At 42.2% G+C, this 23,452-nt stretch overlaps 1 protein-coding gene across 1 annotated transcript in view; it reads right to left on the bottom strand.

Moving 5' to 3' along the window:
* Positions 1–6,534: 6,534 nt before the first annotated feature.
* Positions 6,535–23,452, bottom strand: part of LOC137277191 (protocadherin Fat 4-like) — a 63,048-nt gene continuing 46,130 nt past the window's right edge. Inside the window, exons 24-29 of the mRNA XM_067808867.1 lie at positions 18,522–18,709; positions 17,600–17,887; positions 17,130–17,432; positions 7,722–8,083; positions 7,475–7,536; positions 6,535–6,587 (exon numbers count right to left, since the gene is read on the bottom strand). Coding sequence (XP_067664968.1) covers positions 6,535–6,587; positions 7,475–7,536; positions 7,722–8,083; positions 17,130–17,432; positions 17,600–17,887; positions 18,522–18,709 — 1,256 coding nt within the window. The remainder of the gene's footprint in view (positions 6,588–7,474; positions 7,537–7,721; positions 8,084–17,129; positions 17,433–17,599; positions 17,888–18,521; positions 18,710–23,452) is intronic.

Below are 23,452 nucleotides of genomic sequence, written 5' to 3'. Positions count from 1 at the left end.
TCAGTCCTACCTGGATGGTGAGAGTATGATACACATCTACTGGCATCATCATACACACATCTTCAGTCCTACCTGGATGGTGAGAGTATGATACACATATACTGGCATCATGATACACACAACGTCAGTTCTACATGGATGGTGAGAGTATGATACACATCTACTGGCATCATCATACACACAACTTCAGTCCTACCTGGATGGTGAGAGTATGATAAACATCTACTGGCATCATAATACACAACCTCAGTCCTACCTGGATGGTGAGAGTATGATATACATCTACTGGCATCTACACACAACTTCAGTCCTACCTGGATGGTGAGAGTAAGATACACATCTACTGGCATCATAATACACACAACGTCAGTCCTACCTGGATGGTGAGAGTATGATACACATCTACTGGCATCATAATACACACAGCTTCAGTCCTAGCTGGATGGTGAGAGTGTGATACACATCTACTGGCATCATCATACATACAACGTCAGTTCTACCTGGATGGTGAGAGTATGATACACATCTACTGGCATCATGATACACACAACGTCAGTTCTACATGGATGGTGAGAGTATGATACACATCTACTGGAATCATGATACACACAACTTCAGCCCTACCTGGATGGTGATGGTATGATACACATCTATTGGCATCATAATACACACAACGTCAGTCCTACCTGGATGGTGAGAGTATGATGCACATCTACTGGCATCATAATACACACAACGTCAGTCCTACCTGGATGGTGAGAGTATGATACACATCTACTGGCATCATAATACACACAACGTCAGTCCTACCTGGATGGTGAGAGTATGATACACATCTACTGGCATCATAATACACACAACGTCAGTCCTACCTGGATGGTGAGAGTATGATAAACATCTACTGGCATCATAATACACACAACGTCAGTCCTACCTGGATGGTGATAGTATGATGCACATCTACTGGCATCATGATACACACAACTTCAGTCCTACCTGGATGGTGAGAGTATGATACACATCTACTGGCATCATGATACACACAACGTCAGTTCTACATGGATGGTGAGAGTATGATACACATCTACTGGCATCATGATACACACAACGTCAGTTCTACCTGGATGGTGAGAGTATGATACACATCTATTGGCATCATAATACACACAACGTCAGTCCTACCTGGATGGTGAGAGTATGATACACATCTACTGGCATCATGATACACACAACGTCAGTCCTACCTGGATGGTGAGAGTATGATACACATCTACTGGCATCATGATACACACAACGTCAGTCCTACCTGGATGGTGAGAGTATGATGCACATCTACTGGCATCATGATACACACAACGTCAGTTCTACATGGATGGTGAGAGTATGATACACATCTACTGGCATCATGATACACACAACGTCAGTCCTACCTGGATGGTGAGAGTATGATACACATCTACTGGCATCATGATACACACAACTTCAGTCCTACCTGGATGGTGAGAGTATGATACACATCTACTGGCATCATCATACACACATCTTCAGTCCTACCTGGATGGTGAGAGTATGATACACATATACTGGCATCATCATACACACAACGTCAGTTCTACATGGATGGTGAGAGTATGATACACATCTACTGGCATCATCATACACACAACTTCAGTCCTACCTGGATGGTGAGAGTATGATAAACATCTACTGGCATCATAATACACAACCTCAGTCCTACCTGGATGGTGAGAGTATGATATACATCTACTGGCATCTACACACAACTTCAGTCCTACCTGGATGGTGAGAGTAAGATACACATCTACTGGCATCATAATACACACAACGTCAGTCCTACCTGGATGGTGAGAGTATGATACACATCTACTGGCATCATAATACACACAACTTCAGTCCTACCTGGATGGTGAGAGTGTGATACACATCTACTGGCATCATCATACATACAACGTCAGTTCTACCTGGATGGTGAGAGTATGATACACATCTACTGGCATCATGATACACACAACGTCAGTTCTACATGGATGGTGAGAGTATGATACACATCTACTGGAATCATGATACACACAACTTCAGCCCTACCTGGATGGTGATGGTATGATACACATCTATTGGCATCATAATACACACAACGTCAGTCCTACCTGGATGGTGAGAGTATGATGCACATCTACTGGCATCATAATACACACAACGTCAGTCCTACCTGGATGGTGAGAGTATGATACACATCTACTGGCATCATAATACACACAACGTCAGTCCTACCTGGATGGTGAGAGTATGATACACATCTACTGGCATCATAATACACACAACGTCAGTCCTACCTGGATGGTGAGAGTATGATACACATCTACTGGCATCATAATACACACAACGTCAGTCCTACCTGGATGGTGAGAGTATGATGCACATCTACTGGCATCATAATACACACAACGTCAGTCCTACCTGGATGGTGATAGTATGATGCACATCTACTGGCATCATAATACACACAACGTCAGTCCTACCTGGATGGTGAGAGTATGATACACATCTACTGGCATCATCATACACACAACTTCAGTCCTACCTGGATGGTGAGAGTATGATACACATCTACTGGCATCATAATACACACAACTTCAGTCCTACCTGGATGGTGAGAGTATGATACACATCTATTGGCATCATAATAGACACAACATCAGTTCTACCTGGATGGTGAGAGTATGATACACATCTGTTGGCATCATAATAGACACAACGTCATTGTTACCTGGATGGTGAGAGTATGATACACATCTACTGGCATCATGATACACACAACTTCAGTCCTACCTAGATGGTGAGAGTATGATACACATCTATTGGCATCATAATAGACACAACGTCAGTGTTACCTGGATGGTGAGAGTATGATGCACATCTATTGGCATCATAATACACACAACGTTAGTGTTACCTGGTTGATAACAGTATAATACACATTTATTGTCATGATAATACATACACAACTTCAGTGTTACCTGAAGTCAGTTGCAAGATTTAGTTTGACTAGTGTCTAGTTCTTTGTTTGTTTGAGCATATTCTTAGCAAAGAACTTTCCTCCTTCATAAGGGATGGGTGTTATGTGGCAGAAAAATCTATTCTAAGTCACTGCTGCAAAAGAATGTTTTAGGTATTTGTACCATGTCTATGAGAGTGTAGGTCCGTGTCCAGATAGAACTCAACCAAAATGAAACATTAGAATCTATACCAAACTAAGCATACCTGATCTGTAATGGCTCATGTTGTATAAACGTGGGACGGACACAGGTATGTTATTTCCAGATGGCATCTAGGCCACTGTTTGTCACTTTGACCCGAGATCCTCAGCCAATTTGCATTTACAAAAGGTACATGAAATCCTCTCACAACCAGCATAATACATCAAGTCTAAAATATTCTATCTGGTATGCGTTTTGTCACGTGTTTACCATCAACGTGTACCATGTAACAGATGTTATATTTCGGATCACACTTTCTTAGTAAAGTACAAATTCTAGTGAGCTGAGTCCCATTCGGGATTTCAACCTACACCTCAGAGTCAGACACATAATCGCTATGTTGTTTCGCTATGTTGTGTTGATGGCCGACCTACACATGATATGTTGTGTTGATGGACGGCCGTCACATGATATGTTGTCTTGATGGACGGCCGTCACATGATATGTTGTCTTGATGGACGGCCGTCACATGCTATGTTGTCTTGATGGACGGCCGTCACATGATATGTTGTCTTGATGGACGGCCGTCACATGCTATTTTTTATTGATGAACGACCTTGAATGCTATGTTGTGTTGATGGACGACATTGACATGTTGTGTTGATGAACGAACTTGACATGCTAGGAAGGAAAACCAAGTTCTATGGATAGTCACCATCTTTATTGCAATGGATGCGACGTTTCGGTGCAGGTACTATCACCGTTATCGTTAAATAGAGTTGTAGCATGGCGAATATACACATAGGTGCAAGTGAAAGGAGGAGGTTGCTTGGTTGTGATTACAAGACACAAAAGGGTATTAGTACCTGCACCGAAACGTCGCACCCATTGCAATAATAAAGTTGACTACCCATAGAACCAGATTTTTCCTTCATCTAAAATGCCTTTCAACGAAGTTCATATGCTATACTGTGTTGATGGACGACCTTTAGATGGTTCGTAGAGTTTGATAGACGACCTTCACATGCTATACTGTGTTGATGGACGACCTTTAGATGGTTCGTAGAGTTTGATAGACGACCTTCACATGCTATACTGTGTTGATGGACGACCTTTAGATGGTTCGTAGAGTTTGATAGACGACCTTCACATGCTATACTGTGTTGATGGACGACCTTTAGATGGTTCGTAGAGTTTGATAGACGACCTTCACATGCTATACTGTGTTGATGGACGACCTTTAGATGGTTCGTAGAGTTTGATAGACGACCTTCACATGCTATACTGTGTTGATGGACGACCTTGGCATGCACTTCTCCCGCTGACCCCAGGTTAAGACAGTATCTAGTTCAGTCTTCAGGTTTAATGCAACATGGCCTTCTCTCTCCATATTAATGCTGCATTTACTCCCGTCTTTCAGTTTAACACAACAGGTACTTCTGACCTAAAATGCCCTCCAGCATATCCGTCCGTCTCTAAGTTGATGCAGCGTGTCCTCCTGTCTTCCAGATAAATACAAAATGCCCTCCAGTCTTCCAGTTTAATGCAGCATATCCGTCTGTCCCCAAGTTGATGCAGCGTGTCGTCCTGTCTTCCAGTTAAATGCAGCATGTCCACCAGTCTTCCACATAAATGCAGCTGGAGCATGTCCTCCTGCCTTCCTGATAAATACAAAATGTCCTCTAGTTTTCCAGTTAAACGCAGCACATCCGACTGTTCCCAAGTTAATGCAGCATGTCTTCCTGTCTTCCAGATAAATGCAGCATGTCCCCCAGTCTTAAGATAAGATAAGAGATAATACTTTATTATCCCAAGGGAAATTTTGGTTACATCGTAAACAGGAACACGCCAGGATTCATGCATGGGAACTATGTTTAGAAAGACGTCATAAATATGTCCGGTATCATGCATGCCAGCTATGTGTTGAGAGACAACGTAAATATGTCAGGTATCATGCATGCCAGCTATGTGTTGAGAGACAACGTAAATATGTCAGGTATCATGCATGCCAGCTATGTGTTGAGAGACAACGTAAATATGTCAGGTATCATGCATGCCAGCTATGTGTTGAGAGACAACGTAAATATGTCAGGTATCATGCATGCCAGCTATGTGTTGAGAGACAACGTAAATATGTCAGGTATCATGCATGCCAGCTATGTGTTGAGAGACAACGTAAATATGTCAGGTATCATGAGCACAGTAAAACGTAAAGATACCACAGTCTCCTTCTTTGGCACATATCAGAAGTAACCTTCGTATGAAAGATGTTCGTACTGTACATATAAAGAAATTATTTATCTGTATACATATAAACCTGGAAGGTTTTAAAGCAATTTCAAAAGGGATGTTAAGTATTTCTTTAAACCAGGTTGTATTTACATAGTATTTACTTCGCTTGATTCTGACCGACTACGTGAAAGACAATACAGTATGAAACACAGCACTATTCAAAGAATTTCTTGGTAATCCCTTCATCGTCTGGCTTCGACATCTACTTTCTGAAACGCCCCTCACCTCCACCTGCCTATCCACTACATATCTCGACAGAGCGTGTATCTGTACGATAGTGCGAGAATTAGCTTCAGTCTGAACAATATGCTGCCCAAGGGCAGACCGAATGATAAACTTAGACAGAGCAAGATCATACGTTAGAGCCTCATCATATATACTTATCACACGTTAGTGAGAGTCTCAGCATACGTTAATGATACAGATCCTTATCACACGTTAGTGAGACAGATTCTTATCACACGTTAGTGAGACAGATTCTTATCACACGTTAGTGAGACAGATCCTTATCACACGTTAGTGAGACAGATTCTTATCACACGTTAGTGAGACAGAGCCTCAGCATACTTTAATGAGACAAAGCCTCATGACATGTTACTTAGTCAGAGCCTCGTGATATGTTGCATAGAAAGAGCCTCGTGGTTTTTAGTTAGAGTCTCTTGGTATGTTAATGAGAACCACGTTGTATGTTAGTTTGACAATCTCAGTGACAAGCTGCTTCAGTCAAGCTGTTTAGACTAACTTCCATTTCATTTCCTTTTCGTAAGAGTAGGCAAGGCGAAAGAATTTCCGAAGGCAGAGAGCCGTAGGATCAAGAGTATATATGAAAGATATATGATACAAGTACCTACTTACTAGGTGTGGAGGTACTAACACAACTGTAATTGCCAGCGATGGCACACAATGCACAAACCATTACTCTTGCCAAAGGTAAGATGACTAATTGTAATGAACATGTTAATATAGTCAGGCAACATGGAGATCGATAGACTGCACATAACACATCCGACAATGATGTCTTCGGCTAGCGGTAGTAGACAGGGGTGATCTGGGTCTTTTTGACTCCTGGATCATTCACTGAAAAATAACCAAGTAAGGACTTAGCCTAACATCACTGGAAACACAAACAGTGCTACTTAAATTAATCGCTCTTAATCAACAAGACAAGTAATCATACACACACAAAATATTTACACAGACCAATGATAATCATACAGACGTATCATAATCATATAAACTAATGGCAGTCATTCAGACGAAACCTATCTTAATTACACAAACCAATGGTAATCATACAGACGCATCATTATCACAGACCAATCGTATTCATTCAGACGTATCATAATCACAGCCCAATGGCAATCATACAGACGCATCACACAGACCAATGGTAATCATATAGGCACATCATAATCACACAGACCAATGGCAATTATACAGACGCATCACAATCACAGACCAATGGTAATCATACAGACGCATCACAATCACAGACCAATGGTAATGATACAGACGCATCACAATCACAGACCAATGGTAAACATATAGGCACATCACAATCACACAGATCAATGGTATTCATACAGACGCATTACAATCACAGACCAATGGTAATCATACAGACGCATCATAATCACAGACCAATGGCTTATCATACAGACGCAGATCAAATGGTAATCATACAGGCACATCATAATCACAGATCAATGGCAATCATACAGACGCATCTTAATCTCTGACCAATGGTAATCATACAGACGCATCATAATCACACAGATCAATGGCATTCATACAGTCACATCATAATCACACAGATCAACGGTAATCATACAGACGCATCTTAATCACTGATCAATGGTAACCATACAGATGCATCTTAATCACAGACCAACTGTATTCATACAGACGCATCACAATCACACAGATCAATGGTAATCATACAGATGCATCTGGAGAGTACTTACACATGTTGAATTTGATACTGGAGGCAGTGCTGACACGGTTGTTCTTGATGTTCGACTCTCGCCTGGAAGTATCGGTAAAATTGGACGTGGGACGTGTCACTCACACAATGTAACAGCAGTAAGTAGCTATATTCAGAGAGTTATAATGAAATGGGCTCCTCGCATTGATGTCAGCTTCACTTCCATAAATACCATATCTCAGTTATGTTTCTGGGCAATTCACTATAATAAAACACTATGTACTCACGAGCTGACTTTGTATGTTCGTGTATTCTGCTTATTACTGTTCCTGGCTGCACATCGCTTCTTCGCCTGGATCCCACCGACAACCGCAGCGGCCGTCAGAGCGCCTCCTATGGCAACAGCGCCACAGATTAAACCAGCCATAGCCCCCGGGCTCAACGAAGAGAATCCATTTGAGCCTGACCCCGCTGAGTTGGACAGAAGGTTGAGAGCTCCATTGGCTCCTCCAGCTATATTGCCATTTGCATTACCGTTAGCATTTGCGTTTGAGTTTGCGTTTGCATTTGCGTTTGCGTTTGCATTTGGATCTGGTGTCTGAGTAGGTGGTGGTTGCACGGTAGTGACAAGCACGTATTGGATGTCCACCTGGAGAGATACAAGGTATGCTAACATTTCACACATGCAGACACAGGATATGCTACCATTTCACAGATACAGACACCCGAAATATGCCACCATTTAACAGATGCAGAGATACTTTTTTATTCCACTTTTTGTTGTACAGCAAATCATATATGTCATAATATGTCATTTCAGCATATAGTTCATTGAAAATTCAAATAATGTCGTAGAGCAATTAAAAAAGGTGAACTGAAAAGGGTAACTGAACAAAATGGTTCAGCCAACAGCTTTTGACAACTGGTCAAATGCAATACATTGAATTGATAATTTCACTGAATAAGGTAATTGAATAAGAATGGCCCACTAAAACTGCCCATGGCAACTGGACCAATGTCATAAATCCTAAAAACAAAGATTCATAGAAAAGGGCAGTTGAATAGAATGGTTCAAACAACAAACGTATGGCAACTGGACCAGTGTTATGACTCGAGAAACAAAGTTTCATCGGAAAGGGAAATCGAATAGAATGGTTCAAAACAAACCTCCTGTGGCAACTGAACAAATGTCATACATCGATAAACAAACTTTCATTGAAAATGGTAACTGAATAAAATGGTTCAAACCAGCTTATGGCAACTAGTCCAATGTGACGCATACATCGACACAAGTTCACCGAAAAGAGTAAGGGAATAGAATGGTTCAAACAAACAGCTGTTGGCAACTGGACCAAAGTTTAACAAATTTGTTGTAATCACACTTTGAGTAAGCAATGTTTTTTGTCATGTTATAGTGATTTGTCAACTCCCTCTCAATTGAAACAACCGAAAGTTATCCTCGTTTAAGATAAACTTTGAAAATTGCGTTTGAAGGGTTATTTCGTTCAGAAGGAAAGCTGTATATCAATTTCCGTTTTGGTGTTTTCCCAATTTGGGAATTCAATCCAGAGTTCACTGTTTCACAATTCCGACCGGAAGAATTCGGTTAATAATTTTATGCTGAAACCAACTAGAAATCGAACATTGTCAATAGATGGAAATGGAATGTGATTAATATGTGGTTAAATGTGTTTTATTCTGTCTGCTACAGCTGCAGAGGCAAGTTTTGTACACGATATTAACTAATGAAATAGGTTTTGCTAACTTTGGGATTTGCCGTCTTTTGGAATACATGTGATAACACCCTGAACTTGAGTATTTAGTGAAGATCCGTTTCTGTAAGCATAATCTAGCGATTCTATAAGATACTCATTGGATCCAGCAAAAAGAATTTGAAGAATTCTGCAGTGAAACCATCAGGACAGGGGCTTTTCACATTCTTCATGCTCTTCAAAGCATAAAGAACTTCACATATGCTAGTTCGCCTCCCGTTACCTCTGCCAGTTCATCACTCACTTTCTCGGGCTATTCCGAAATAAATCTTCGAAATCTATTTCAGAAATGTCCATTTCACAGTAGAGATTTTGACTGAAATCCCCTTCCCCTAAGTTTTCTTCACATTCGGGTTTAGGCAACTGAATCATCCCGAATCAAAGAATCCCCGATACCCAATCACGAATCCGTTTATAACTTCATGTTGCCGTATGCTTTTACCCCTAACTATGCATAATAGGGACACAGGAGAGAGATGCCGAACCACAACATATATTGACATTTCACAGATGCAGACACACAACATATATTACCATTTCACAGATGCAGACGCGTTTGGGGCAGAGAAACGTCAGATGTCGCGGGCTTTACCGGGTTCCGATCCTCAGTGTTCGACTTCGTCGTGCTCGTCTCCTGTGGGAAACACATTACTGCCGTCACCAGGAGTGGCGAGCTGTAGTCTTCTCCCACGAATGCCGGTATTGCTTCTCGACGGCTGATGGCAGAGAGAGAGCCTCGGGGGGAACACAATGGTGTGGGGAGCTATTGCTCTCAATCACAAACTCGTCTCTATGGTGTTCCAGGATACTGGTCCTGGTGGAGGAAATGCTGTAACATCTGCCTGCTACATTGATCAAACGTTGAAACCTTTCTTCATGCTACATTTTGATGCAGCAGGACAACGCATGTGCCCATACTGCCAGAGCAACTAAAGACTTACAAACCCGGCATACAAACTCTTCATGGCTGTCCTCAGTCTAGACTTAAACATGAAAGAACATTTGTGGGACAAGATTCAGAGGAGGCTAAATGATGAGCGACCAAGGCCGACAACTGCAGCTCGGCGAGGTGGTGTATCACTGAGTCTGGGCGTAAGTTCCTGTGACCTTCATCAACCATCTCATCCATTCCATGTACTAATGCTGCAACACTGTTGTCAAAGACCATGGAGTCATACACGTTTCGGACTTTCGGATCGCACTGTCGCACCACCTTTCCTCATTTTGACTTGTAATTGTCTGAAATTCGTCTTTACGTTTTGACGATGAAACATGTCAGTTCTGAAATCTTTCCGATAATCATTGTGCCGATTATATGTGATTGAATGAAACTGATTGCCGATTGCGAAAAGGGAGTGGCGTTTTTTGCGGTTCAGTGTATATTTAAATTGTATTCTACAAGATAGGTAGTTTTTTGTTTAGTATCGGTATAAACTGCCATTTCTGATCAGATGTAAGTTTTCTTCAGAACTGTTTAGAGAGAACAAATTAAAAAATTGACTACACGCGGCCACATGCTAAGCATGTCACATCCATGAACTGCACCTAAAACGTGCATGCATTAGCACAAAAACGTGTGGGGTGTTCAATTGACTGGCAAATGCTGATGCAAACGAGAATTCTGAAACATGTCCCTTAGCACCATAAGAAGGCTGTGGAACCGGTATCAAAATCAAAGACCAACCCGTGACCGCCCCAGATTGGGGTAACCAGACGACGGGGCCGGTACGTCATCTCCGAGACACTACTACATCCAGCATACTAGGTATAGGTTCAAACAATAAAGTACCTATTAAGAAATGCAGAACTTCTTGCAAGATTTCCTGTTCACGGGGTCGTTTTAACAGCACGGCAATGTGGTAGCAATTATATTGAAGGATGGTTCGGTCTCGTTTCCGGTTATATCGTTCAGCATCCGTGTTTCCTAACATCAGGGACAGCGGTGCGCTATGCTGCTTTGTGATATTGACCACTGTATGACTGCTTTTGTAAAATTTATAATTTGAAGCATTTTTCAAATTTAATGGTTCTGAAGATTGGAAGCAAAATCTTGATTTGCGTCTCTTTAGCATAGTATCATTTTCAGATAGTGACACGCAAGACATGCCACTATTTTGCAGATGAATACACACAAGTATAGTGCCATGTGTACAAATGAAGATTTATAAAAAAAAACCTGTCGTGGTTAAAACCAGAAATGATACCATGTTTACACTTGAGGACAAACAGTACTTATTTCACATTTACAAATGAAGAGTGGTTTCAGCTAGGGAGATAAAACAACTATACAAGTGCGGTTGCAGTTCAACAAACACAAACAGTACAAGTGTGATTTCAACAATACAAGTGTGATTTCAGCTCCATAGACACGAACAATACAAGTACGATTTCAGCTCGAGAGGCACAAACAATACAAGTGTGGTTTCAACTCCACAGACACGAACAATACAAGTGTGGTCTCAGCTCCACAGACACGAACAATACAAGTGTGGGTCTCAGCTCCACAGACACGAACAATACAGTTCCGGTTTCAGCTCGAGAGGCACAAACAATACAAGTGTGGGTCTCAGCTCCACAGACACGAACAATACAGTTCCGGTTTCAGCTCGAGAGGCACAAACAATACAAGTGTGGTTTCAACTCCACAGACACAAACAATACAAGTGTTGTTTCAATTCCACTGAAACGAACAATACAAGCTTGGTCTCAGCTCCACAGGAACGAACAATACAAGTGTGGTCTCAGCTCCGCAGACACGAACAATATAAGTGTGGTCTCAGCTCCACAGACACGAACACGAACAATATAAGTGTGGTCTCAGCTCCACAGACACGAACAATACAAGTGTGGTCTCAGCTCCACAGACACGAACAATACAAGTGTGGTTTCAGTTCTACTGACACGAACCATACATGTGTGGTTTCAGCTCCATAAACACAAACAACGCAAGTTTGTTTTCAGCTCGAGAGACACGAACAATACAAATGTGATTTCAGGTCAAAGGACACGAACAATACAAGTGCGATTTCAGGTTCAGAGCCAGGGTCAATATAAGTGTAGTTTCAGCTCCACAGACACAAAAATGCAAGTGTGATTTCAGCCCGAGAGAAACAGACAACACACGACTGGTATTGAGTCGGGAGACACAAACAAGTGTGGCTTTTAGATCCACGAGTACAAACAATACACAAATATGATTTCAGGTTCAGATGCACAAACAAACGTGTGTTTGGCGAAACTCATTGAATTGTTTCATGAATACAACTGGAGACTAGCAACGCTATCATTGTTACCGCTGCTTACCGCTAAGGACACTGCTTTCGTTGCAGCTGGATACCGAATACAAACCATTCCACAGATACAAATATATACCGTCAAAACATGTTTTTTCATAGTTGCATCTAGATACTCACAAAACAAAGTATTAGATACACACAAGGAATGCTTCCATGTCAGTAATTGCAGGTAGATACTCAAGAGGAATGTTTACATACCTGCAGTTATAGTTAGAACTATACACTTACAAGAAATGCATCAACAAGTACAAGAAGCAGCCAGAAATGTTTCTATAGTCACAGTTAAATACCTACAACAAACATTCACAGTTACAGTTAGATACCCACAAGAAATGTCCATAGTTACAGTTAGATACCCACAAGAAACACGTCCAGAGTTATAGCTAGATACCCACAACAAATGTCCATAGTTACGACTAGATACTCACTAGTTACCAACAACAAATGCCCGTAACCACAGTTAGATACCCACAAGAAATGTTTCTATAGTTACAGCTGGATACTCACAACAAACACGTGCAGCATTACAGCTAGATGCCCACAATGAACACCTCCATAGTTACTGCTAGATACCCACAAGAAGCACCTCCATAGTTACTGCTAGATACCCACAAGAAGCACCTCCATAGTTACTGCTAGATACCCACAAGAAACACCTCCAGCGTTACAGCTAGATACCCACAAGAAACACCTCCAGCGTTACAGCTAGATACCCACAAGAAGCACGTCCAGCGTTGCTGCTAGATGTCCACAACAAACACGTGCAGCATTACAGCTAGATACCCACAAGAAACACCTCCAGCGTTACAGCTAGATACCCACAAGCAACACGTATAGCATTACAGCTAGATACCCACAAGAAGCACGTCCAGCGTTACAACTAGATGTCCACAACAAACACGTTCGTAGTTAGAGCTCGATACCTACAAGAAGCACGTCCAGCGTTACTGCTAGATACCAACATGAAACACGTCCAGCATTACAGCTAGATACCAACATAAAATACGCCCAGCGTTACTGCTAGATGTCCACAAGAAGCACGTCCAGCATTACAGCTAGATGCCCACATGAAACACGTCCAGCGTTACTGCTAGATGCCCACATAAAACACGTCCAGCATTACTGCTAGATGCCCACATGAAACACGTCCAGCATTACAGCTAGATGCCCACATGAAACACGTCCAGCGCTACAGCTAGATACCAACATGAATCACGTCCAGCGTTACTGCTAGATGCCCATATGAAACACGTCCAGCATTACTGCTAGATGCCCACATGAAACACGTCCAGCATTACTGCTAGATGCCCACATGAAACACGTCCAGCGTTACTGCTAGATGCCCGCATGAAACACGTCCAGCATTACTGCTAGATGCCCACATGAAACACGTCCAGCGTTACAGCTAGATACCAACATGAAACACGTCCAGCGTTACTGCTAGATGCCCACATGAAACACGTCAAGCGTTACTGCTAGATACCAACATGAAACACGTCCAGCGTGACTGCTAGATACCAACATGAAACACGTCCAGCATTACTGCTAGATGCCCACATGAAACACGTCCAGTGTTACTGCTAGATACCAACATGAAACACGTCCAGCGTTACTGCTAGATACCAACATGAAACACGTCCAGCGTTACAGCTAGATACCCACAAAATGGATTCATAGTTACAGGTAGATACTGACAAAACATGTGTCAATATTTACAGCTATATACTTTCAGATACCAACAAGCAATGCTTCCATAGTTACAGGTATGTTTCCACAACAAACGTTTCCACTAGCGCAGATGGGGGCACAAGCGCAGTGCCACCATGTTTAGCTGTAACTGGTTTTATCTGGGACTACAACAGCTTGATAGTTACATTATTGAAGCAAGTGGTCGTGATTGGCGTCTACCTTGTCCTCTGATACTGGAGGTAGCTACTGGGAGATGCTCCAGATTCAGTAAACACACGAAACGGGTAACATGACTTCTCAAATTGAGTTTAAACCAATAGTAAATGACCGCATAGATAGAACAAGTCTACCATTGTGTGTCAGCAATTTGAGCTGGCCTCAGCTTATGAGGCAAATGGATTTATCAGTACCTGCCACATGGTTAGGGAATGTTCCAGTAACCTTCCAGTATGTATCCTCCCATTTTATTAAATATCTGTCATAGAGAAGCAGGACATAACTATGAGTAAAATTCCCAGTACTTGTATTGATACCATGAACAACAAACGGTACTACATGACTACTGTCAATTCACGAGAGCGCCGGAGAACACAGTGACTAAACCACCATTCATTCAGAGAGGTGGGATAAACGCATAAAAAGGATTAGTGCTTGTTTCTAAAGACTGGTTCAATGCGCACATGCCGTAGGTCGGTCCATGTATTGGCTTCACGAGATGAAGAAAATGAACATCTCCTAAAGCGCTGAAGGTTTGCAAAAATTTGATTTAGACATTAAACTTACAAAAGACTACAGCAGCTTTACTGATGCAACTTCATGAGCTGACTGTCAACCCAATCTGAATTTTCGCAAACATTCCTTATAATTATCACATAATATTCAATCTTTTTCATCTCTGATTTTGTCGACAGTTTGGAAAAAGTCACCTCTTTCATCCGAATGGTGAAAATGACATATGGAACATCACATGTCATATCAAATGTGTTCTAAGAATACTGCTGCGGATATTCTGGAGTGAGCATGTGGGCACAATGTGGTGGGGGGGTTGCTACATTAGACACTTCGAGAGCCATAGATGATATGGAATCATCAAACCACTGAACAATCCAGCATAGTCTTGACATTTCTGTTTTCAGTACAGTATAAGGGGCAAAACATCCACTCTATCACCTCACATGATGACCCAGGGCCCGTTTCACAAAGACTCCTTACCACTCCGACCTTGTAAAGCAGGTCGTAGACCACCTCTTCATTTTTTACCCCGTTTCACAAAGACCTCGTACATTTACACTGTGTCGCACACAGCCCCAAATTTAGGACCCCCTAAAATGCTTTAAGACCTCGTAAACACAGCCAGTTTAAAGATGGCGTCAACGATTATGGTACTGCAAGTGATTAAAACACTAATAAAACCTGAGAAATCTTCAGACAGGTCGAACGTGCTCGACACGCTGAATGATCTTGACATGACGTCGAGATTATACATTTCACGGGCATGTTGTTTTGTATCTATGCAGAACGTTAGAGAGCCACCATTTTGGACACAATACGAAATCATGATTCACAGCATTATTTGGTGTACAGTATGCATGATTTCAAATGTGAAAATCTAGGACAGAGGTTATTAAATACAGAGGTTAAATAGATACAATGCAAAGATTTGATACTTCATAAGTAACTGTCCAAATGTCCGTGCAGCGTCACGCCATAACAGAAGCAAAATCACACAGAACAACGGAAATTATCAGCATTTCTTCTCTTACGTACAATGAAACCGCTGAATCGTATAACAACACACAAATAGTCAGGGTCATTCTGATTACTTACATATCATATTTATGTTCAAACGATCCCTGAATCAAGGGAAGAGTTCTCGCAAAATCCCGTGTAACCTTGTCAGCGAAGCCGCCATTTTGTAAGAAATCGGTCATCGGTAGTGATGTCATGCGTCAACATTGTTGTACATATTAGACCATTTCTTTGGAGGTGAAGGTCGGATGAACAAGAGTGGATTCAATTGGCTTCTGATGACACTTTCAGTACTATGGTGTATATTTTGCGCATGGTCCAGATATTTTTGCATGAAACGAATTTCAGTGTATACCCTTAGCCATGTTCAATATCACATAATACGTGGATATAGGGTATACATTTTTATTCTTTGAAAGTTTTTGATTGGTTGAATAAAAGATGTTGAAACATTTAGACCATATTTAAACCTTTACGGAAGTGTTAGTAGATCAAACGCAGACATAACATGTACTTTAGTTCCTCTGATGTACCATATTCAATACAGTGGGACTAATATTGCAGTTTTATATGAACAGGTTGATGGACAGCGATTAATTTAAACCTTATACGAAACTGATAATATTATTGAAATATTAATGTATCTTGTAATTTTCAAAGGAATTTAGAATTAGTGAATTCAGAATTTAAACTTTTAGTAATAATCCAATTATTACGATAAGATAACCTGTACTTTCAATTAAAAACATGACATTTGCATTGTTACCGAAACTGTGTTTCTATGTTGAAATACTTTGGGAATAACAACATACGCAGCTGCCTGTTTGGTCTCGCTTTATGCGTTGATATGCAACAGCGTACCTCTTAAACGATGTACGACATGGATTTAGGACCCAGTGGTATGACATGGATACGACGTCGTTAAGGAGGTCGTAAACAAGGTCGTATGGGCTACGACCTGTTACATTTAGGGGGCTTTTGTGAAACGCAGCCTAGCACCCTAGGGCTCGGGCCTGTTTTGATTGCTTGAGCACTTTTGTCTCCAGAGGAACACTATTATCACTGACTATTGCAATTATAATTGTCATACTGTCTGATACTGCGCTAGTAAAAGTAAGCCCATCGCATTTTGATCTTCTCCTGTATTTACTGGTATTATCATTTTCTTAAAACTAGCAATACAGCTTACCTTAGTCTCGCTCTTTCTTTGAGGATTCCCATTATCAACGACTTCAACTTCACATTTAAAGTTCTGCCCTCCAACAAACCCAGTAGCCATCGAGCTGGATAGTCGGACTTTGCAGTCAGCGCCGATAGTGATATATCCATCCAGCGCGGCATCGCATCGCTTTTCTCTGCACGTGAACATACCGTTTGTCAGAGCGTCCAGATCGTCAGCTACCATGGCAAGGATCTCTTTCCCCTCTACATCGGTGTTAAACACTTGTCCGAAGTAACTTGCCTTCTCGAATATGGGGTCATTGTCGTTGACCTGGACAAAGAACATGGCATGTACTGGACCGCAGCTGTACTGAAAAAAGGGCCGTTGGAATATTCAATCGCTGGATGTATATAGTCCATATAACGTAACCTTCTAATCAATGTCAATTGGTTGTATTTGAGACTTATTGCTGTGCAATCTTATGAAATCGCAGCTACCTCCAATACTGTCACTGCAACGTCAAACTTGACCTTAGCTGTAGGTAGGTCCCCTTTATCTACGAACTCGACCTTGAGATCAATCAGTTCCTTGTCTGCCTTCCTGTCTCGCAGCTCCGGGTCAAGCTCAATCGCTGCCCTCAGACACAGCGTGCAGTCAGCACCACTGATTGTGAAGGAGTCCTTGTACTTGGCAGGATCAGTGATTGTCCACTTCCATTTGTCGACATCGCCGATGTCGGGGTCGAAGCCACCGCAGCCTAAATTCACACAGTGGTTCACTTGATCCTGAAATGTAGATGTCATGAAGGGGATGTTTAGTGAAGACGTTTAGTGAAGACGTTTAGTGAAGACGGTAGCATGTAGTGGAGACACAATGTCAAGAAGGTACCATATAATGAAGACACACTGTGGAGATGGTCACGTAGATGGTAAAGACACAATGTCAAGAAAGTAACATACAGTGAAAACAATGCCAAGACTGTAACATAGAGTGAAGACACAATGTCAAGATGGTAAAATGTAGCGAAGACACATTGCCAGGACCTGAACATATAGTGAAGACACGTGAAGAAGGTAAGGTATTTTGAGGAGATGTGAAGAATGGAATGCACAGTGAAGGCAAAGGGGCAAGAATGCAATGCACAGTGAAGGCACTATGTAAAGACGTAAAGGAGTAGTGAAGAAACAAGAGAAAGAAAATAACGTGTCTAGTCTAGTCAAAAATGCCAAGAAGGCAGTCTTGAAGACGCAGCATGAAGACGGTAAGGTGTAGTGAGGACAAAATATCAAAAATGTAACGTATAGTGAAGGCACAATGTCAGCGATGTCACGAAGGTCATGTGTAGTGAAAACTGGGATTAAATTCACTAATGCAATTTTTAGTTTCCGAATGAGACATATAAGCGGAAAATAGGTTCACCTCTTGAAACTGAGCAGAGTATTTCAACCCGTTAGTGATGCCCGGAGCCTCATTGACGTCATCTATGTCCATATACGTGACGATGTCGTCGGACGTCCAGCAGCCATCATTGACGTTAACGAAGAAAGTATACTTGTTCAGTGTCTCGTAATCCAGCTTTCTGCCAGCACGTAGTTTTATTGAAATAACTGGAAGAAAAACGTAATAATCCATGAGGGAATCTTCCAGTAACGGAACATTTACATGTGCTGAAATAAGCTTGTGCTGAGTTTTGGTTCAGTTAAGATGGTGCTGGTGCTGAGATAAGTTTGTGTTGAGAAATGGTTGCGTTAAGCAGTTTGCTGGTGCTGAGATGAGCTTGTGTTGAGTAATGGTTGAATTAAGCTGTTTGCTGGTGTTGAGATATGCTTGTGGTGAAGGTTGGTTAAGTTAAGCTGTTTGTTGGTGATGAGATAACCTTGTGATGAGTGATGGTTGAGTTATACCGTTTGTTGGTGCTCGAATAAGCATTTGTTGCGGGTTGGTTGAGTTAAGCTGTTTGCTGGTGTTGAGATATGCTTGTGGTGAAGGTTGGTTAAGTTAAGCTGTTTGTTGGTGATATAACCTTGTGATGAGTGATGGTTGAGTTATACCGTTTGTTGGTGCTCGAATAAGCATTTGTTGCGGGTTGGTTGAGTTAAGCTGTTCGTTGGTGCTGAGATATGCTTGTGGTGAAGGTTGGTTAAGTTAAGCTGTTTGTTGGTGATGAGATAACCTTGTGATGAGTGATGGTTGAGTTATACCGTTTGTTGGTGCTCGAATAAGCATTTGTTGCGGGTTGGTTGAGTTAAGCTGTTCGTTGGTGCTGAGATATGCTTCTGTGGAGGGTTGGTTGATTAAAGGTGTTTGCTGGTGTTGAAATATGTTTGTGTTGAGGGTTGGGCGAATAATACTATTTGCTGTTGCTACAATAAGCTTCTGTTGAGGGCTATTTCAGTTAAGGTGCTGAGGTAAGATTGTATTGAGGGTCTGAAGACCAGTGTTGTTACCTCTAGCAGGTAGAATGTCCACATTGTTAATATAAGGGTCTGATGGCCAACCTCAACACTGTTACCACAAGAGTCTGATGACCAGCATTGCTACTGCGACAAGGTAGAATGTCCACAATGTTACTACAAGGGTCTGATGACCGGCATTGTTACTGCTACAAGGTAGAACGTTCACACTGTTACTATAAGGCTCTGATGACCAACGTCCACACTGTTACCACAAGAGTCTGATGACCAGTATTGCTACTGATACCAGGTAGAATGTCAACACTGTTACCACAAGGGTCTGATGACCAGCATTGTTACTGATACCAGGTAGAATGTCAACACTGTTACCACAAGGGTCTGATGACCAGCATTGTTACTGCTACAAGGTAGAACGTCCACATTGTTAATATAAGGCTCTGATGACCAACGTCCACACTGTTACCACAAGAGTCTGATGACCAGCATTGCTACTGCTACCAGGTAGAATGTCCACAATGTTACTACAAGGGTCTGATGACCAGTATTGCTACTGATACCAGGTAGAATGTCAACACTGTTACCACAAGGGTCTGATGACCAGCATTGTTACTGATACCAGGTAGAATGTCAACACTGTTACCACAAGGGTCTGATGACCAGCATTGTTACTGCTACAAGGTAGAACGTCCACATTGTTAATATAAGGCTCTGATGACCAACGTCCACACTGTTACCACAAGAGTCTGATGACCAGCATTGCTACTGCTACCAGGTAGAATGTCCACAATGTTACTACAAGGGTCTGATGACCAGTATTGTTACTGTTACCAGGTAGAATGTCCACAATGTTACTACAAGGTTCTGATGACCAGTATTGTCATTACTACCAGGTACAACGTTCACACTGTTACTACAAAGGTCTGATGACCAGTATTGTTAGTACTACCAGGTAGAACGCCAAAACTTTTACCACAAGGGTCTGATGACCAGTATTGTTACTGTCACCAGGTAGAACGTCAACACTGTTACTACAAGGGTCTGATGACCAGCATTCTTACTGTTACCAAGTACAAAGTCCACACTGTTACTATAAGGGTCTGATGACCAGCATTGTTACTACTATCAGGTACAATGTCCTCACTCCTACTATAAGGGTCTGATGACCAGTATTGTTATTGCTACAAGGTGGAACGTCAACACTGTTGCTATAAGGGTCTGATAACCAGCATTGTTAATACTACGAGGTACGAGGTAGAACGTCAACACTGTTCCTACAAGGGTTTGATGACCAGTATTGTTACTCCTACCAGGCAGAACGTCAGCACTCTTACTACAAGGGTCTGATGACCAGTATTGTTACTACTACCAGGTAGAACGTCAACACTGTTACCACAAGGGTCTCATGAGAACGTCAGGTAGAACGTCAACACTGTTGCTATAAGGGTCTGATGACCAGCATTGTTACTGCTACCAGGAAGAATGTCACACTCTTATTACAAGGGTCTGATGACCAGTATTGCTACTGTTACCAGGTAGAAAGTCATACAAGACACTATTACGGATGACAACTTCTTTAATTCTTTTAACACGACGTTTCAAGGCTAATTCTTGCCCCTTCGTCAGGTGGATAATGAACATATGTAACATTGCAGAATTTATACAGGTATACATGAAGCCAGAGAGGTAAGATGTATATACAAGCACATAAATGTAATTAGGTATGTACAATCACAGAGGAGAGATGAAAGGAGGAAAGTTTTAACAGTACATAGTTGTTTACACAGCTGATAGATTGAGAGTCTATGAGTCCTTGTTGACACACCAGGCAGAGGGTAGGTACACGCCTTGATCTCTATTGATCTGAGGTTCTAATCTTCTGATGCTGATTGCTTTCCAAAGCTTCCTTCTCCGCCAATCACTGATGTTGGAAGCCAGGATCTCGGTGTTTTTCCAGTTGATGGAGTGGTTTGGATAGTTGACGACGTGTTCAGAGAGGGCCGATTTCAGATCTAATTTTCTTACTGAAGTTTGGTGCTCTTTGAGTCTGATGTTGAATGGTCTGCAAGTTTCACCTATGTAGCTGCTGCCGCAATCACAGTTTATCTTATAGATGCAGCCTCTGGGGTTGGGGTTGGTTTGATCACTGCCTCCTCTTCCATTTGCTCTAAGGATGTTTTTCAATGTCTTATCAGAATAAAAGGTCACATCAACACTGGCAGTTTTTCTGAGGAGTCGGCTGATTTGATGACTTATCTTTCCTTGGTATGGAATGTTGACTCGGATGGGTGCAGGCTCAGGTTTAGGGAGGCGGTCGTTCTGATGCTGGAGAGTTGTGGCTATAGTCTGGTCAACAAGTTGTTTTGGGTATCCATTGATGGTGATGAAAGTTCTCTTGAGGTGGTCAATTTCGTCTTGGAGGTGGGCTGGGTCACAGATGGCTTTGGCACGTCTGGCTAGGGTGGAGACTATGGCTTGCTTTATTTGTGGATGGTGGTTGGATAGGTAGTGGATATACTGGTCAGTGTGGGTGGGCTTTCGATAGACAGTGGGAACGATTTTTTCGGATGAGTTGTCAAGGGATACGTCTAGGAATGGCAGCTTGTGTTGGGCTTCTACTTCCATCGTGAACTGGATGCGGGCGTGTTGTTTGTTAAGGTGGTGAAGGAGTTCTGCAGGGTTGTGGTTGGGATCTAGGATAGTGAAAGTGTCATCAACTTTCCTATACCAACATAAGGGTTGGAATGGCGATGTAGATAGGGCAGATTCTTCAAAGCTGGTCATGAAGATTTCAGTTATCAGCGGAGAGAGAGGTGAGCCCATGGGTAGACCATGGATCTGCTGGTAGATGCTGTTCTGCCATGTGAAGTACGAGGTCTGGAAACAGCCAGACACAAGGTTGATGATACTGTCAGTGGTGCGTTTGGTGTCAAGGGTGTCAATACAACTAGTTAACTTAGCACGGAGAACATCAAGAGCTTCAGGTAGAGGGATGTTAGTGAACAAATCAACAACATCATAGCTGACCATACGGCCAGATAACATAGCGTCCAAGAGTTTTTTCACAAAGGATGAGGAGTCACTGATGAAGGATTTACCTTCCTTCCCCAAAGGGGCAAGCAATCTGGCAACGAATTGGGCAGTGTTATAGAAGACTGACCCTCTGGAACACACAAGGATTCTAGTTTTTACAGGTTGTTTGTGAATTTTAACGGTTGCACGAGCATATGGAGATTGGCAGTTGATGGGATTTAACTTATTATACACACTGTCATTAATCTGGTTGCTGTCATGGAGAGGTTTGAGAGTTTTCTTGTGCTGGCGTTCCAGTTTGGCGGTGGGATCTTTGGCAGGATCTTGTAGGTCGAAGTGTCACTGAGAGTTTTGTTCACAAGGTCATGGAAATCAGGAGTGTCCATGATAACGGCTGCCTTGCCCTTGTCTGCCTCGGTGATGGTGATGTTCTTGTCGTTGCGGAGCTCGTTGATGGCTTTCCTCTCTTGTGGTGACAGGTTGCTGCGTTGCTTAGGAGACTGTTTAATGAGGTCTGCTATCTGGTGCCGGAGGTAGTCAATGTTGCCGTTGGGAGTCAGTTGTTGTAGGCCGCTCTCGATGCCGGTGATGTACTCGTCAGTCTTGATGGTACAGCAGGTGGGGACGAACTTCAGGCCTTTACAGAGGAGGGATGTCTGGGCAGCGGTCAGTTGTTTGGAGCTCAGGTTGATGACAGTTTTCTTGGTGTAGGTTTCATGACTGATGGTTTTGCCGATGGGTTTGGATGCTGTCTGCTGCTGGAGGTTGTTGAACTTTGTAGTCTGGCGTTGTTTAATCTTGTCATTGAGGGAGGCGTTGTTGATGGTAGTCAGGAACTGGACTTTCTGTAGGAGGTCAGGGCTGAGGGTGGACTCTAAGTCAGCTGAGGTCTGGCGAAGGTTACTC

Source organism: Haliotis asinina, chromosome 3 (assembly GCF_037392515.1).
Source record: "Haliotis asinina isolate JCU_RB_2024 chromosome 3, JCU_Hal_asi_v2, whole genome shotgun sequence".
Classification (NCBI taxonomy): Eukaryota; Metazoa; Mollusca; class Gastropoda; order Lepetellida; family Haliotidae; genus Haliotis; species Haliotis asinina.
Note: the sequence above shows the minus strand (reverse complement) of the source record. Positions and strands in the feature narration are given on the sequence as shown.